Source organism: Phalaenopsis equestris, unplaced genomic scaffold (assembly GCF_001263595.1).
Source record: "Phalaenopsis equestris unplaced genomic scaffold, ASM126359v1 Scaffold000094, whole genome shotgun sequence".
NCBI classification, from domain to species: Eukaryota; Viridiplantae; Streptophyta; class Magnoliopsida; order Asparagales; family Orchidaceae; genus Phalaenopsis; species Phalaenopsis equestris.
The window spans coordinates 2,173,555-2,192,671 of NW_018164536.1; the positions used below are offsets into that span (position 1 = coordinate 2,173,555).

At 34.5% G+C, this 19,117-nt stretch overlaps 1 protein-coding gene and 1 long non-coding RNA gene across 2 annotated transcripts in view; both read left to right on the forward strand.

Moving 5' to 3' along the window:
• Nucleotides 1–3,578, forward strand: part of LOC110020174 (pollen receptor-like kinase 3) — a 21,094-nt gene extending 17,516 nt beyond the window's left edge. The window contains exons 5-7 of the mRNA XM_020718180.1: nucleotides 2,037–2,110; nucleotides 2,961–3,032; nucleotides 3,572–3,578. Coding sequence (XP_020573839.1) covers nucleotides 2,037–2,110; nucleotides 2,961–3,032; nucleotides 3,572–3,578 — 153 coding nt within the window. The remainder of the gene's footprint in view (nucleotides 1–2,036; nucleotides 2,111–2,960; nucleotides 3,033–3,571) is intronic.
• A 13-nt stretch (nucleotides 3,579–3,591) lies between these two features.
• On the forward strand, nucleotides 3,592–17,169 carry LOC110020283. Its single transcript, XR_002293512.1, has 3 exons — nucleotides 3,592–4,155; nucleotides 7,543–7,706; nucleotides 16,465–17,169. It is a non-coding gene; the product is annotated as an uncharacterized LOC110020283 (long non-coding RNA).
• The last annotated feature ends 1,948 nt before the right edge of the window (nucleotides 17,170–19,117 follow it).

Consider the following 19,117-nt stretch of genomic DNA (forward strand, 5'->3'; position numbering starts at 1 on the left):
GCGGCGGCGGGCAAGTTGGGGGACGATGACTCGTTGTTGCAGGCTAGTTCATCATCGTGAGTTACTGTAGCCGTTTGATGCGGATCACGCGGTGTATATTCGTTCTTTCTTTTATGGAGACGATAGACTTGGTTTGGCATTGGTCTATTTTTCGAATAAGGGTGTACGTGCGTGCTTGTGTATGGGGCATTGGTTTATTTTTCGTATGTAAAAGAGTTTATTTTATTTGGAATATTGGGGTTTTAATAAGTTTTTATTTGAATTTAAAAGTTATTTTATAGTTCATTTATGATGATAATATAATTTTTTTATATTTAAATATTTTTAAATGCAACATCCCGCTACCCGCATAATTGAGCGTTGGCTCTTGTCGGTCATTATCGTCACCCGTCATTGCCCCCTAACGGTTGTCTGTCGCCGCTCTTTGTTATATTAATTTCATTTCATTTAAAATAAAAATAAAAGAACTTATATTTAGAGTAGAATCTCATAAGCATTAAATCAAATTAGGAGGCTGTGTATATGACATTAATATGTATAATATGATATTTGAGTTCTCTTCAATTTAATAATAGTTTGAGGATGATATTATAAATTAAATTCCAACTGTTCAATTCTCTTTGGATAATTTTGATTATTGTTTTTCAAACTTAAATAAACTCAATCATAGTCATGGAAACTAGATTAGGGGGTTATATATATATATATATATATATAATTGTCCTGCATGTGTAAATGCCATTTTTTTTCTGTAATGGTTTCATTATGCCCTTACCGCTCCTAAATATCAAAAAATTTGTCAGGCCTTTTTTCAAAGCAATTACAACATGGTCCATAGTGCGCATTCATCCTCATAGAATAACAATGTCAAATTAGATTTATGAGTCGGGTTCGGGACTGCTCCGAGTTTGACTCAACTCAAAATTGTTGACTCTATTTGAATTGTAAATAAATCATAAAGATCAACCTGAACCTAAATCACCCAAACCCAATGTGTATAACCTGTTTAATATAAGACATAATAACTATTTATGCCAAATTTGAGTTGATTTTGAGCTATTCTCTAGTTGGCTGGTTGATTCCGAGGTAATCTCAGGTTAGCGGGCCAGTTTCAACTCAAATTCAAGTAGAGATATCAAAATTAGATCATACATGTTCAACCCGAACTTGCTGACTCAACAAATTTGGGTCTGAGTTGACTTGAATAATTTTTAGTTTGGGTTCAAGTTAGAAATTGTAACATTGAAATCAACCCACCAACTCATAATTCACCCGAATTTATCACGAATAGGTGCTACGCCTTGTATTAAATAGGTTATATGTGCCATGTTTGGGTTAGCAAGTTGAATGCGAGTCAGGTTCGGTTTGGATTTTCTCACCCATTTAATCTTCGGTTTGAGTTCGGGCCAAGTATTTTCAGGTCGGTCGATTTTGGGTCAGGCTTGAACCGCCCTTGTGAACTTAATTTGACACCCCTAACTTGGAGTTGGCAGGGCAAACCATACTTTGGAAAAAAAAAAAAAAAAAAAAAAAAAAAAAAATGGGTTGCACAAAATTCGACCTAAAATTGTTCGGGCCAATTCGAACTCATATTTTTGAGTTGAATCCAAGTAATGTTTGCCTATCTGTACAAATTTTGCACTAATACTTGGTTCTAGTCTTTCTTGCCCGGTCATTGTCAATCATCCTTTTAAGGAGCTGTTTGGCGAAGAAAAAGTAAGAAAATTCACAAATTAATAAATTAAACAATACTTTAATAAAATTAACAAAATGGTCATTATGGTTTCATTGTAGCTAATTCAAACAATGACAATGCCTGAATATTATTAAAAAAAAAAAGAACAGAATACTAAATCCATCATAATCTTAACTCTCGTTCATCCTAAATTGACCTCAATGTAAGTGTTGAAGTTCCTGGTTAGACAGCATTGCCGTGGGAGAGGCCTACTCTCTTTTTTTTTCCATTTTTGAAGGCTGGTTGCATGAATTTTCATCTCTTTGAATTATATTTTGAAAGAGTTGACGTTTTTGTCTAGTTGTTCCAGCCATCAGATCAGGCTGCTCTTGATGTTGAGACAGGGATTGGATCTTTGCTTGCTGAAAACAAGAAGTATTTTGTTTTTTTTTTATGAATTATTGAAAGCTTTGGCGAAATGAGAAGGGTTTGAAAAATTTTATTTTGTTTTTGCTCAACATAAGATTTGGGAGTGTTAAATGTTAATAACACTTTTTTATAATTTGAAATTATAATCACTTATTTTTTGAGAGAGAACTTCAAGAACATCATTATACATGTCTTTTTTTATTTACTCCCAGTCGTTAATTGTCTTTCAAATCCTGCTCTTTCGTTGCGAAACAATATTACAAAATTTATAGAATTTACTTTACTTTTCAAAATTTAATAAATTTGAACTTATGGGATTTACGAAATTCTAATAAGTTAAATCTAATCAGTTGCCAGGTAGCCATTGAGAGATGCGAATGACGCTGAAGAAGTTAAGAGCTCGGTGTCACCTCCCAAAAGAGCTTTGAAGAGAGTTGGGCAACCCACGACTTAAATACTATTTTTCGAGCCCATGTGATTTTTTGTCCGTGACATTCTCCTCCACTCAATCATGTGACGCTCTCGTCACGGATCGACTCTTCAGAGGACCCCATTGGACTACGAAGAGTCCACACACCTGACAGGCAGTAATCTGCTCTGATACCACTTGTCATCTCTCAAAAGAGCTCTGAAGTGAGGTAAACAACCTAGTACTTAAATACTATTTTTCGGCCCTACACCTAGCTGATCAGTGACATCAGACTCTATAGCTGGAAAATATATTATATTCGGAGTCCGAACATAACTTAAGCTACCTCCGGAAAACAAACAAGTTACACCCAAAAAAAAAATATTATTTTTCTCCTCTATTCCCTTTTTTAAGTCCGGTCTACGCACACGATATATTTTCCTGTAGGGATGAACTGGTTACCCGCCGTGTAAGAGCTCCACATGTCAGTCCGAAATCGCCGATTCTACGATTTCAGTGGTTTGTTGAGATAATGGAGGAAAAAATATTACATCAGTACTACGCACGTAGAGGAACATGCGTACCCAATGAAATCACGCCACGATATCCCGCGCGACGCAGAAAAAAAAACGGCGCAGTAACACGGTGAATATTCCTCCCCGTGTTATTCATGTGTTATTGTGTGTTATTCATGTGTTATTGTATCCTGGGAATATTCCTGGTGTTATAATAACACAATAACACATGAATAACACACAATAACACATGAATAACACACAATAACACATGAATAACACACAATAACACAAGAATAACACGGGAGAGAATATTCCTTCATGTGTTATTGTGTGTTATTCATGTGTTATTGTATCCTGAAAATATTCTTGGTGTTATAATAACACAATAACACATCAATAACACATGAATAACACGCAATAACACATGAATAACGCGCAATAACACATGAATAACACAGGAGGGAATATTCCCCGTATTACTGCGCCGTTTTTTTTGCTCTACCGCTGAGATGTCATGACATGTTTTGATTGGTTACGCAGGTACTGATGTAATATTTCTTTAACCGGTGAGAGATCCCGCTTCCAACGCCACCGGGCGTGGGGTTGTCGCCTACAGCATTTTCTTTTCCGTGCATAGAATCCCATCTTTCACCGTCGCGCTCTTTTGGCTTGGAAACCCCAATGGGGGGATCTGGATCTTTCCATTGGAAGGAGGCTTAGGTCTACAGTGAGACGATGACACACTGGCGTCCTTGGGAGTCGGGAGCGATGGTTTGATGCCAAAGCTTAAGATATGAGGCTACAACCAGGCACGCAGCTGATCATGAAGCCTGGGCGCTGCCTCACGGCCCCTTCAACCCCGCCACTCACATTACTCTCTTCTTCTTCCATATCGTCGTCATCTCCGAGTTGAGGTAAGTATTTCTCAGATATCGATTAATGTTTTAGGTGAAGGAGCTTTTTGGTTGTGCCAGGATAAGAGTTGATCGTGTTCTTCAATGCCGGCATAGTTTCGTAGACGGATTCATAGTGCCTCCTGCACACGATCACCTAAAACAGAAGTGGTTAGCAGTCCAATTCGGGGATTTGTACCAGGTGTGATCTTCTGGGACTAAGTAATTAAGGTGAATGAGAGATCAGGTTATTTCAACATTGTTTTCCCCCTAGAATTAAAGAGAGAATGATCCTTTACATCGCATCCCTTGCTGAATTTATACAGGCATTTTGATGGAGGGTTTTGTGATGCTTAGGCATGTAATGTATGAAGCTTTGTCTAGGAGTCTAGCTCGAGCTGTAGCTTGAGCTTGGATCGAGTAATCTCATTATAAGTTTGGAGCTTGGCTCAGTAACTTGAGCTCGATTTATAACTATGATACCGGAGGAAACCCAAACCATAACGGGAATACAAATTATTATTTTTGAATTCCAAACAGATTACAAACATAACACTTGAAAGTGCAGGAAGTGACAAACAAACACAAACACCATAAACAATAAAAGATATCCATGGTGATAACGAGTACGGAGGCTGCTGGACGGTGGGTTGATGGTTGATGGAAAATGATTGTGGCTACTGAAAGAAGACTGGAAGGTGGCTAGCGGTTGTAGGGGAGGGGTTGCGGTTGAGGGGAGGTGGCAAGAGGGAAGATGGCTGCGGTTGTTTAAAGAAGGCTAGAAGGTGGTTGGTGGCTGTATGGGAGGGGCTGCAGTTGTTGGAGGGTATAGGTACAGCTGCGGAAAGTGCCAAACAATGACGAGGAAGGTGTTGACGGGGCTGGCGGAAACAGGACAGTTGTAAGCGTTGAACAACAATAAGAAGGGTGTTGGCGCGACTAGCAGCAGTAGGATAGCTGTATGAAACATCGAACAACAACAAGGAATGAAGATGGAAACAAGATCGAGTGGTTTATTACTGCTAAGAGTGGGGTCGAAGGGGGCTGCAGAAGGAAAAATATTTCGTCATGGTCGAGCTACAATCGGAGCACCACTCGGATCCTTGGAGACGGTCACCACCTCAGACGAGTTTAATAAACTGACAAACTTTACATTGAAACAAAGACAAATTTTTATCTGAAATAATTTGAGAACTAAGTATTTTAGATACTAAAATCTAGGATGACATAATATATAATGCCATAACATAATATCATTGTCTTTAGAAATAAAAATAAAATTTAAAACATTACTTTGATATTGTCTATTTGAGTCAAGTTCATGAAAATAATAAAATTCATCCTTTTACTTAGAACTGCCAATCATTCTACTTGTGGTCAGTTTATGAAACTCAAAACAAGAAGAATAAAAATTAGGTTGACATTGAAGATTAATAGTAATTTTACTAACGGACAACAAGGTATACGATAGATTAGGAACATGAAAAACATCGCGAAGGTTTAACAACGATGAGAATTTGACAGTTCTTACCTTGACAATTAACGAGAGGGAACCTTCAACAATTTTGATATTTTTATTGTTTGCCCAAGGCCTATAAGTAGAAAATATTTTAGAACAACTAAACATGAGATTAGTAGCACCAAATTCAATTATCCAATAATAGAAAAAGTTAGGATAACATCTAATAAAACTGTGGCTAAAGAGTTATTTTTTGTATTAAGGAGCAAGACAAAACCATGGACAACTTTGGAGATTGAAACAACTTATGCAAGTGCTCCGATTGCTCCTTGGTAAAAGGGAACTACATTTGAGTTAGCTGGAGGCTCTTGGGTTTATTTAACATTGGCTTGATAAGCTCTACCTTCATGTTTGTTTTTTGATTTTCAGTTTGTAGGTTCAACATGAAGTTTCCAACATGTCTTTTTGGCGTGCCATGATTTTTTGCAATGCTTGCATCTGGTTTCTTATGTCCTTCTTTTTCAGTGTCAAACCATTTTGCCATAAGAGTAGAGTCCTTCCGTTCAATGTTACAAGAAGTTTCGTGTTGCACAACCTAATTTTTCTTCTTGACTCTTCCAACCTTACTTCAAAAAAAAAACTTCTTGGATATAGGGTGTGGGTTTTTTACTGAGGATGCGACCTTAGACTTCGTCTAAACTTCTATCAAGGTCGACTAAGATATGGAGACTCGATTATTTTATTCTCTCTTCCTGTGGAGAACACAATCAATCAAATTCTCCCAAATGTCATCATAATATTGATTAAGTTCCTGCCATAATGCTGCGCACTCGTGTAGTGCACATTCGTTTTGTTTTGCTTTCCAGAGTTAGAGTTTTTAACTAAAATGTTTGGGAAGAATTCTCCAAGTATGAATAAAGATTTTAAACTTTCCCCCAGATATCTCGAGCAAGGGAAATGAATAGTTGTGTCTTTCCTATGATAGTTTCCATGGATTTGGTGGGCCAAATCATTACCAAAGAATATTTGGATTGCCATTTTTTCAAATTTGGATCGCCAACAATAGTTTTTGAATTTCTTCGATTAAATACCAATTTTCCTCTCTCTTGATCGCCAATTTTATGGATTGAGTTCATTCTAGATAGTTTGATGGTGGTTGAGTTTTATAACTGTGAGGTAAGGAGGTGAGTTATGGGGATAATACTCAGTCAATACAATCATAAAATGATTTATAGGGCGAGGCGATGTTTCAAAATTATTGAAGATGTGCGATTTAGTAGGATTTCCTTAGACTTTAGACATTATTGCTGATTTATACGGCATCCTTATTATCTGAGATGAGTAGCGCACATGCAGTGGCTATCTATAGGGAGAAGAAAGATGCTTTGATTCTGGTACGGGCTCAGCTTGCACAATTTCGAACTTGCTGTTGATGTCAGAGAAAGTTGCAAGGAGTTCAGTTCCACTAGCAGCAGTGCGAAACAGAGAAAATTATGAGAGGCTGAGCGGAACTCACAGACAGACGTTCAACCTGAATCTCTCAGACAATGCCAGAGAAAAGTCGTGAGAAATGAAGCGAAACTCGGGGACAGAACTATCAAATGGGCGTTCGAGCCCTAGCAATAGTGTGTATCATTCACGGGTAGACGCAGAGCAAAGCAGAACTCCTAGATGGACCGCTGAAAGATTTCAATGGCAAATCGTGGCTCTTATACTATGTAGTTTTTGGAAGGGAGAAAATAATTATCCATTTTCAATTACATGAGAAATAATTACGAGAGAAATAAAGGGGGATGACTCCCACATTAGAATCAACCATAATTCTAAATTCTAAAATTAGAAAATATTAAAAGAAAAGATATTAAAAATAAATCTTCTTAAAATTCTAGCGATTTTAAGTTTTAAGTTTCAAATATGATAGATTTATGTTTAATTTTAGTTTATAATTCAATGAAAGTTTATATTTGAGTTTTACTTAGTCTTGGGTTGAATTGTATTTAATTTAAAGTCTATGTTCAAGTTTCTTTTCATGTCAATTTGAGTCCATTTTGTATTAAGTTAAACTTAATTCAAATTTAAGTTTGAATTTGAGTTTATTTAATTAGATTTAAGTTTGAGTTGATTCTGTTTTTTTTTTTTCAATTTAAACTAAACCCAAGCCTTTCTCAACCATTGCACGCCCAAGCTGACCCAGGGTCATCCCAACCAGACTTAGATCAGCAAGGCCAAGCTAGGGTCTACCAGACCTAACCCTAGTCAACTTGAAAGGATCCTAGGCCTATATAAAGGAGTGGTCAGGTGGAAGATATTGACCAAAAATGAGGTAAACAACTGACTAATAATTAATTTGAGCTTGCTTTGACTTGTCTTTTCAACTCCATTTCGTATGTTGGCTTATGTAAAAAATTTAATGTACACTATAATTTAAATAATAAATATTAAGGGTTTAAATTTGAAGTTATAAAATTCATACTTCTCTACCACTTAATTTATTTTCCATCAGATTTACTTTATTTTTTCTTTTTTTTTTCTGGATTTTATTGCCTTAACTCTTCAAATAACCCATGTTTTGTCTTTCATAATAAAAAACTAGATTGTGACTAGGCCATCTAATCTCTTAAAATTTTTCAAATTCATGATTAATCTTGGGCTGATTTGAGCCCAACTTAACTTGTTTACACTTGTACCTATCAAGCTGATCTCATATGCTCATCACAAGCCTGTTGGCTTGTGTTCACTTACTTGATATACTTCATACGTCCAACATGTTTGCCTTCTAGTACGAATCCTTTCTAATTGCTTCAATAATCATGGTCTTTGTGAAGGGAATAATCATGGCCTCAACTTAAACTAGCGTGCCATGGTCATACTTGGAATCTTTATTAGTTCCACGATAATAATTCTTTCAAATATTAGTTCATCTCAAGCTTTTTAACTAATAAAAAAAAATAAATATTATCTTACTCCAATTCATGTACTATATTATAAAAAAATCTAAAAATTTTACTTTTCACCCTTCTCTTAATTATTTCTATTTATATATATTACAATTTTAATACTTTTATTGTCTCAATTTTTGGCAAGTCGTGACATTCTCTGTCATAATAAGCTAGTTGACTCAAACTCAAACTCATAAAATTAATCAGGTTCAATGTCATGTCAGGTGAGTCTTGAGATCAACTCGACTTATTTGCATTTCTACTTGTTGACTTGAATTGATCTACTCAACATCAACTTGTCCATCTGCTCATTACCAGCTTGTTAATCTTATTCATCCGTGCAACATCGTCCTAAAGGCCCTTTGATCAACAGCCATTCTAATTGCGTCAATAACTACAAGCATTGATATGAACCAATGCTCATGGTCATAATTTGACTCTTAGTTAGTTCCAATTGTAATCATTTTCTCAAAAGTTCGCATGTAGGCTTTTAACTTGTAAAAAAAGAGGAAGTTCTTTCGCAACCCAAAATGTGAAAATCTTATTATCTCTCGAACAATGAAATGTAGTATTTAAATTTTAATTTCATGCAAGATGTCGGTGAATCACAAGGAAATATGATCAATTAGTTCTCAACATTATTTTTTGTGGTAACGAAGATGAAGCACATCAATGTTTGTAAAAGAGGAGAGAAGCTTTTTCCAATCTAGTCACTTGACACTTGTGGACTTTGAAGTTGCACGTAAATCTTGAGGACATTGGACTCTTCTTCAATCACAAGGATTTCACAAATTAATTAATTGTTTTCCCAGGTATTTAACTTATATCTATAAGGTTTGTATTAAATTTAGGGAATTGAGGTTTCCCATGGACACAAGCCTCTCTGTTTAATTTCATATTGATATACACTCGATAATACTATCATTTATGGATGTCATTATGCTCTAGAATGGCGGTGAAATTTAGGTTTGTGCATGGTTGGCATAGATAGGGAATGAATAAATGACTCGATTAAAATCCCATTGTTTCATTGTGTCCTGATAGATTTGAAAACCAAGTTTACCAATTATAGAGGATATATAGATTGCATTATCTAAGGAATCTGACTAGCAATAATGGTTGCCCTTATTTTGGATATTATAAGTAGATTGGGTGATATAATTATAGTTGCTCGCCCTCACAAGATGAAATTTAGATACTCAAATTTAAATTGAATTTAACCTAAGAACTGTAATGACTTTGTTACAAGGGGAGGGGAAATGAAGAATCGAGGAAGGGGAAGAGAGGGGACAAGTAAATTAACAGAAAGGAGACGAAGCGAGGAGTCGGGCAGTTAAAGGAGGGAGATGAATGGAACAATTGGGAACTCAGAGGTCACTTGTGTTCCATAAAGCAATGCTAAGAGAAGACAATGCAAGTCCAGAAGAAGAAGAAGAAGAAGAAGAAGAAAGGAGGAGAAAAGAAGAGAAAAGAGCAGAGGTGGAAGGAAGGGCACAACTCACCTGTGTGGGAGGTTCGAGCGCAGCAAAGGAAACTGCATCGATGACAAAGTAGAGGAGGCGGCGTTTGTAATGAACCACGATCGAAGGAGGAGCCTTTACGTGCGCGACTGCCATACGAAGGAGGAAGTAGGGGCGTCGATGTCGAGAGCTTCGGGCAGGCAAGAAGAGTCTAGCGCAGAGAAAGAAGGAATTTGACCATGCCCTCAACTTTCGATGTAGATGATCTCAACCATGCCCAAAACATTCGTTGCAGATGATCGCGAGAAGATGGGTGCAAGCGTTTGTACGAAGAAGAGAGGAAGAATCGAGCTGAGGCTTTCAATCGAGCCGAAGGAGAGGAAAGGGAGTGCCTGTGGGAAGGGGGGAGGCCTAATCATAAGGCATGAAATTTGATAATACTAGTTATTATTATTATCTATAAATTATTAATTGCAATTTTTAATTAAATCAGATTTTAAGTTAAAGAAGTTCTATGGTAAGAATGGTTGGGGTATAAATTATTAATAAATTGTTATAATATATAAATAATCCTAATAAAAAAAGAAATAATACAAATTACTTAAAGTAGGATAACCTACTTTATTGTCAATATTTATTAAGCTTATGTTGTTAAATGAAGATAACAATTAGAATAATAGTAAAATTATTAATATTGTACATCAAAGGGTCAAATAAAGACAAATTGTCTTCTAACAATAAGATTAACATATAATAAATTAGAAATAATTCTTTATGCATTTAACTTTAAGTTTTTCATTGGAGCCAAGTGAACAGAGCGTTTAGAATCATTAGTGACCGAGATGAGTAGTGGTACTTTTTAATCTATGGTAGTATTTTGGTTCTTCTTGATTTTTATATATTAGTGGATAATGTTATTTACACAAATTTTATTTTGATTTATATATTTTCTTTTATTCGTCATATTGTTAGGATTGTTTATAGCTATTTATTATCATACATTGGTGTATGTTATATATAGGATATTCAATTGAGTGCGACGAGCACATGAATAATATATTTATGTTGACTGCTTGTATGTGCATGATTAATTATGGTGAATTCAATGGTACTAGTGTGAGAATACGAAGGTACCCGTGCATGTATATAAAAAATAATATTGATATTGATGTGTCTTAATTGACACCATTTTTAGACGGTGCTTTTGTGAAAATTATATAGATTTAGTATGATATTGATATGCTCTTGATATAATAAAGTTCTTTGAATAACGTCAAATGTTTTTATTGATTTATTAAAAGTTTGACTGATATGTATATTGTTTTCTTTTCTCTTGTATTATTTTGGTTTATGAGTATGAATATTTTCTGGCTTATTTAATTATTTTCTAATTTAAACCAACTTCACAGGGTAATTAAGTGATTAACGATAAACGTTAGAAGTGATAATGTTTATAAAAAATGCGGATAGACAATAAGAATGTATTGTTAAATATATTTCTTTAATTTAATTTGATTAGTAACTCTTTCATTTGTTAAATTGTAGACAAATATAAAAAAATTGGTTCCTACCATCATATTGTTCATTCCCATCTCAGTTAATTCCAAGACTCAGGCCATGTCGTGATAAAAGTGGTATCAGAGCCAAGGTTCAAGATTAGTTAATGAAATCTTGATGATTAAACCAATATGATAATTATAAGAAAGTTTTAATAATTATTAAAATGTTAAACTTAACTCAAAAGTAATAATCATTATCCATTCAAGCGTAGTGATACATCCAAAATCATAGAAGAAGAGAATCTGATAGAATACGAAGAAATACAAACTACTATTAATGTGAACACAGATAGCCTCACCTAAATGATGACAATGTTGACTCAGCTGATTCAAGAGTCCAGATCGCAGTCTATCGGAAGTGATGCAGTCGTTGTGGATAAGTACTTGAAGATATTTCAAGATTTACGTCCACCTTTGTTCAAGAGAACTGAAGACCCGATTGAAGCGGGGGACCGGTTAATGAGGATAGAGATGATACTATATAACATGGCTTGTCCGAATGAAATAAGAGTACCTTTGACGACATTTGTGCTAGATGGGGAAGCCAAAAGATGGTGGCGCGGCCAACGTTAGGACAAGCTAGGGGACATACCTAATATGATGGCCAATTGGGATGAATTTGTGGAGCTATTCAGAGAATAGTTTGTAACTGATGCATGAGAGGTTTATCAAGTTGAGGCAAGAAGAGAAGACAGTCATGCAATATGAAGTGAAATTCACTGCACTGTCGATGTATGCGTCACAGTTGATTGCTAATGCAGAAGAAAATATTTATATTGGCTCTTTGTATATGTATGACTGCTATAATGGAGTTACACCTTGATGATATCAGTGGGGGAATATTAAGATACTCATGCACGTATATGGAAAAAAATTTCTATATTAATGTGTCTTAATTAACACAATTTTTAGACGGTGTTTATGTGATGGTTATACATATATAGTATGATATTAATAATCTATTGTTATAGTAAGGTTCTTTGAATAACATTAAATATTTTTATTGATTGATTAAAAGTTTGACTGACATGCATATTGCTTCGTTCTCTTTTGTATTATTGTGGTTTATGAATATAAGTATTCACTGACTTGTTTAGTTCATTGTCATTTTAAACTAATTTTTTAGGTTAATTCATACTAATATTGGCTAAAGGCATGAAACATATTATTATAGTGATTTAATTTGGATCTCAACTATGCCTAAACAAAGGAAGTTTCCTAGGGCACAAGAGTAGCAATCCTGATTTGTTTTAAGTTTTGGGTTAGAGCACCATGACCTTGGATTGTTAGAAGCACAGTCTCATGGATTGGTTCATTCAACTTGGTGTGAATTAGGTTCTCACTTAATTGATGTGTCCTGATTTTGAGAATGACGGGGTGTAAATCTCTATATCTAGCAGAGAAGGCTTGTGAGACTCGATATTTATGTGTTTGACACACCTCAGTTTCCAGATTAAAGTTTGATGAAAGCAAGGATTATGTCTCTATTTTTTGTTGAGATATTCTAGGAATTTAGGGTCCTATGGTGATTTGATTAACAAGGAATTCAAGACCAATGCTTTAATGGCTTAGAGATCATAACTTACAACCCTAGACTTGTCGGAACTCAATAATGGGGTGTACAACCTTCGGCAAGGTGATTTGTGATCTTTTTGATCTAAAGTTATGTTTGTGGGTGTTTAGGGCTAACAAAGATTTGATTCTACAATAATGGAGGGACTTACAATCTTGTATTTTTTAGTAGACCCAAATCAGGGATTTGGTTTGGATATCATTTTAAACTTCAATGAGAGTTCTAAGACATATAACTCTGCTTATTAGAGAAGCCTATTATGTTATGACTTATAAGCCTAAGTTTAAGGAAGTTAGGTGTAGGCCTTGTTACTGTAGCTTAAAAGTTTGGAGTAGTTTATTGGATAGCTTTTACAATCCTCTACATAGAGAGGATGACTCGACATTTGGAACTATAGCCTCAAATTGTGGTAGGCTTTAAAGGGTCTGGTTGATGATTCATTAATTTTGAGTTGTCTTGTTTAATTTTTTAACTTGACTGTACATTGAAGTTCATAATATTACATTGAATTTCATAATATGCAATGCTTTGTGAGTCATCCTTGTTGTTTATAATGCACATTGTGCCTTGGAAGACACTAATCGAGCCTCTCTCTTTACTTACTGCTTTGTTGGGATACTAGATGCACGTGGTTATTTTCTATATTTAAAAAATTATTGTATTTTTCAAAATTAGCCCAACCGGACAAAATATTGGAAAAATTACTATGAGCACTTTTTAAGTTGCGTGAGTGTCTAAAGAGGATAGGATTTCAATTCCATAAATTTGGATGTCTTTTTATTTTGTTTTTATAAATTTATAAGTCTGAGTGTTTTGACAGTGAATTGATCCAACTTAGGAGATGATCTGATTGCATTTTGGTTGTTAATATTTGTAAATGGAGGCTTTAAGGACAAGTAGAAGCCAAGGATGGCTTATCCTGAGCATGAAGGCTTTGAGGCCCTTCGTGATCAATAAATGAAACTCTCTCGAGTGTATAGAGATTTGAAGCTCCTGTTATATCCTCCAAGAATCAAACCTAAACTGTCTTAAAAGGTTAAAGCATGCTACACTTTAGGAAGATGTCAGAGGAGGCCAGAATGGCTCAGGAATGAATCCTAACCATCAGCTCAACCGAAGCTAGGCTTAGGGAAGTTGATCCATCCATGTGAAGCTTAAGACAAATCAATTTGGTTGTATAAATTTTCTACTGATCATTAATATTACCTTGATCCGAATAACTTTGGATCGTGATATAAAGTTTAATCAAAGGGTTATGGTGGTTAACCAGCACAATGTAAGTTGGCTAGCGGGTTTGGTTAATAAGAATAAGGTTAAACTATAAGCTAATTAGGCGTTTAGGAGCCTGACTATCCAGAATTGAATATTATCGCAACTTAAGTTCATTTAGGTTAAATTGGTTTATTAAGTTGAATTTGTCTCGTGCCTGATTCACAAATATAGTTGGTATTTTTTATATGCTACGTGAAAATATTTAAGTATGTTAGGTTCGGCCTAGTTTAGTTCTATCTTAACCAAGTCACTAGATGGATAAATTGTTCCTTGCCTTAATGAAATTTGATAAAGTTCCATTTGCAATTGGTTCAAATTATTTTAGATTGACATTGGTGCACCAAATTATTTTGATCATGCTTAACTATCCTCAAGGAAGTACGACTTAAGCTAGGCTAACTATTTTAAAGTTAATAGCTTACTTCATTGATTTTGGGTCGAGCTGATTTATATTAGGTTGGGGTGGATTACTCTAGGGTGAGATAGGTTAAGTTGATCATGCCAAGTTGGCTTTAATTTTTCTTGGGTTCATCAAACCATTTAAGATTTAATATAGGCTAAATTGACTTCTGTCAGACCAATTAAGGATCATTTGAGGTGACTTAATCAAATCAAGTTTTATTTTAGATCACATTTGAAATGACTCGAGCCAATTTAATTTGACCTTTAGAGTAAGTTTTTTATTTAAAACTGTGTAATAGGAGACTCATTTCAACACTAATTTGAAAAAAAATTATCATGAGATTTTATACGTCCTCTTGGTCTGACAAGACATACACCTCAATAATCACGCTTATGTATAATTTTTAAAAGGCGCAAGCAATAATCACGCTTCTACATAATTTTTAAGAGGCGTGAGCCTAAAAAATAAAGATTCATATAATTTTAAAATTTCAACTTATAAATTAAATATGTAAAATAAATTGTATTTTCTTATTTCTCTACATCTAAATCTAAAACAAACAAAATAAGAGAAAGCAATTCATTATAATGATGATTCTATTGAAATTCCAACAAAGGAGATTTTTGAATTGATAAATCATAATCCTGGTGACTTAAATTGCTTGTTTAACTGGAATCAGGATTGAAAAAGACTTACTTTTGAGTTTTTAGGAGATTAATTTTATGTTAATATGTTATTATTATTTATTATTATTATTAATTTGAATTGTTTAAGTTTGATACTTCATGAAAAAGTCTCAATATTGAATTGTACAATTTCAAGCTTTGACTAATCTATAAACAATGAGCTTTGATACCATTCTTAAGTTCAATCAATGCTTGATTGGTCCTGAAGGGTGTAAGCTCACAACACATTGGTCTTGAGCATGCATTTGAGTCAAGGTTGAACCGGCTAAATCAAATATATGGTAAATGACCTATAATATTTTTTTGGGTTCTAATAAATCAAATTAAGGACTTTTTCATGGTTAAAGCATCTATTGGTGCTTAAGGCCTAGCTTTTTCTAGCTCAATTAACAAGGTTACTTTTAACTAAGGTTAACGCTAATTAAACTTTGGTTATGCCATGTTAGACTTAATGTAGCTACCTGTTCAGAGGCTTGTGCATGAGGAATGATGACATCCTAATGCTAATTATTGGGTCCTTTGTGTTAGCAGTCTCATCCTGTGTTATTTTTCACCTCTATAAGTAGGGGCATGATCTAAGGTCAAATAGATCTCTAACAATTTAGCAATGATCAATCAGCAAGTTAATAATTTTGTGATTGCCTAAGTTTTGTCAGCACCAATTGTAATGCTTGAAGTCAAATTATCTAAGATATTGTCTGCTTTGGCCAAACTTGTTTCATATTAGATCGAACTTAATGCTTTTATAATTTTTTTGTTTACTTCTCTTGGAGGTCATCTACCAGGTGTGCTCTATTAGGAGCCTTGGCCCAACTTGTTTCATATTAGATTGAACTTAACGCTTTTATCTTTTTATTTATTTATTTATTTTATACTTCTCTAGCAGGTTATCTATCCAGGTGTGCTCTATTATGAGCGTATTTAATCATGAAGCTTTCGACCATTGTGCTAAAACACGCGTTACATAATATGGCTTGGATTGTTACACAAGCACCCATAAGCTTTATGTTATTTTTCACAAGCACCCATAAGCTTTATGTTATTTTTCTAATCGAAAGCACGATCTATGATTTACTTAGTACAATGAGCACTAAATCAACACAACACAAGTGCCAACATATTAAGAATGGTGATGATTATATTGTTAAACAATGTTATGTGTGAATATGCATGTCAAGTTTAATTACAGGTGACCTACTTAACAACTATTGGCACATGCACAAGTCATCAAATTACCACATAAGGGCTCATCTTTAAACCAAGCAAGTAGTAGTGCAATAGAATAAATCTATACTGAGAAACAAGGACGCTATGGTTTTTATGTGGCTCAACCTCAAATCTGCCTTCTTTTATGCTTATGGAAGGGGGAATTTCTCACTAGTTGCTGAGGAGCTAAGCATGGCTAAAAGAGTTAATGTTTTCTTGCAATGATAACAGGAATCACGCCTTTTATGGAGAACATATAATTGAATTGTCAGGTTCTAGAGCATACAATAAATCTTTTCAGATGCATGTTTAGGATTCATAACCAGCTCTGACTGCTTTCACTGTCATTCCTCGAAGCGCTTTTTCATCAACTCATTTTGTTCTCACATACGACACCAAAAAAGTGGATGAAGAAAATGTTCTATTTGGTTGAAGTGAATGTGCAAGAAGTCTTCCACTTGGGATCTCATAAGTAAGAAAATCGAGGTTAGTGAGATACTCAGAGCATGCATAAACAATAAATAAATTGATGACTGTATAAATGAATTGAGTCTTGATTTTTCTAAATCCTTCATGTTTGATATCTCAACGTATCATAAATGTCGCCTACTTACCTCTTTTAGAGAATCCAACTCAATAGAGTTCATTTTTTTCTATTATTATTATTGATCTAATGTTCTAAGCATTAAATTAGGTGACCTTTAATGAATTTATAAATTGAGCCAGCGTTTATGTTGTGATGCCTGATGGAATCATCTTTATCTAAAGAGGAAATCAGCTCGATTCTTAGGATGATATGATTATTCTTGAATGACAGATTTTGAAACAATTTATTTAAGTTTAATTAATATACTGGAATTAAGTGTTGCTTGACATGCCGGGCAGTTTCTGGATGAGGACAATTCAATTAAGCTAATCAAACTACATGCACGGTTTAATAGAACAGATTAATATGATGCTGAATCGATGTTAAGCTGATGTGAATGTTAAGCTAATGTGAAGAATATTTTAGATGATTCATAAACATAACTAATTACAACAATGACGTATATTGATATATAGTTACATTGCTGTCTGAGTCCACATGTTGAATTATTCAATTGTAGTGGTATGAACGTTTGGGCTTGTATTTGGATGAGTCAGCTTGTCACCAAAAAAGAGTCTATTTAAGAAGATGAGTTGTTTATTACGTGTTAAGTTGATTTTAGTAATTTTGAGCAAATTTGATATATCCGAGCCATGGATGAATAGATTTCTAATTTGTTTGAATGGATTTGAAGTGTAGATAGAATAGTATTGAGGCTATATCTATGGATTTGGTAAATTAACTGAGTGGATCCTATGCTTAATCGAATAGATTAAAAAATTCTATTTTCACGAATTGATTAACAAATTCTAGATATAAGATTCTGAGAAAGAAAATTATGCTTAACAACTGCTGAAAGATCACGTTCATTGTTTTTAAAAAACCATTAATATAATTTAGGTGAGGTGACGGCATTCACCGTTGTGCCAGAGGTCAATAGGTGCTCAACTAAATGCATGACTCATTAACACATAATATTAAGGGCCCAAATATGATGATAAAACAAGGAATAACCTTCATACAACTTTTAGGCTTCTTTCTGTAACATGTTGCCGTATTTGATTCTTTCAATGGGTTATTCAAGGAAGTTCTTCAGCCCTCTCAGCTTGTTATCAAGACATGGTGCCACTTATTTTATTTGGATTAGTTTCAAGTCTGGGCCGTGTCGGTCAACTTTTTCGATGATTTGAAAATATGAATATGAAAATAATTTTTGGTTTTAAAAGTAGTATTTTTAAAAGTAGTATGTTTTGATTTTTTTTTTTTAAATTGAGACCAAATGGATCTCATTTGTCCAATAGTTTGCATAATCGTGCCCGATACCGCAAATACTACACCCTCCCGAAAGATAAGTGTAGATCTCGGCGATAGACCCAATTCTGCAAACTAAGAGATTTGTGACATCCGTTTGGTCTGCAAAGCTTTTATGTATGACCGACAAGTTCTCCTATCTAATACAAGAATTAAATAGGGTTTTATTTTACCTACGTTTTGATTTTTTTTTAAAAATGAGACCAAATGGATCTCATTCGTCCAATAGTTTGCATAATCGTGCCTGATACCGCAAATACTACACCTTTCCGATAGATAAGTGTAGATCTCGGCGATAGACTCAATCCTGCAAACTAAGAGATTTGTGACATCCGTTTAGTCTGCAAAGCTTTTATTTATGACCGGCAAGTTCCCCTATCTAATACAAAAATTAAATAGGGTTTATTTTACCTGGGTTCTAAGTTCCCTATAAAAGCAAGCCCCTATAGTTAATTACATTTCAAATGACTAGGGTCAATTGAGAAAACTCTTGATAATGATCAGAGGTATTAGTCTTCAAGATTCCAAAGTTTAGGTTTTCACGATAGGACGTGGAAAATCAAGTGGGAATGACTCAAGACGGAACACTTATTTCAGGAGTCCAAAGGAAGGAACATGTAGGGGATGTCATAGATCCTGAGGAGAAACCTCAGTGACATCCCAGACTATCCCACTGTGTGGCTGTGTTTTGGAGAATATGTTATTCAATAGTTCGATCCTGTCAATTTTATTATTTGGG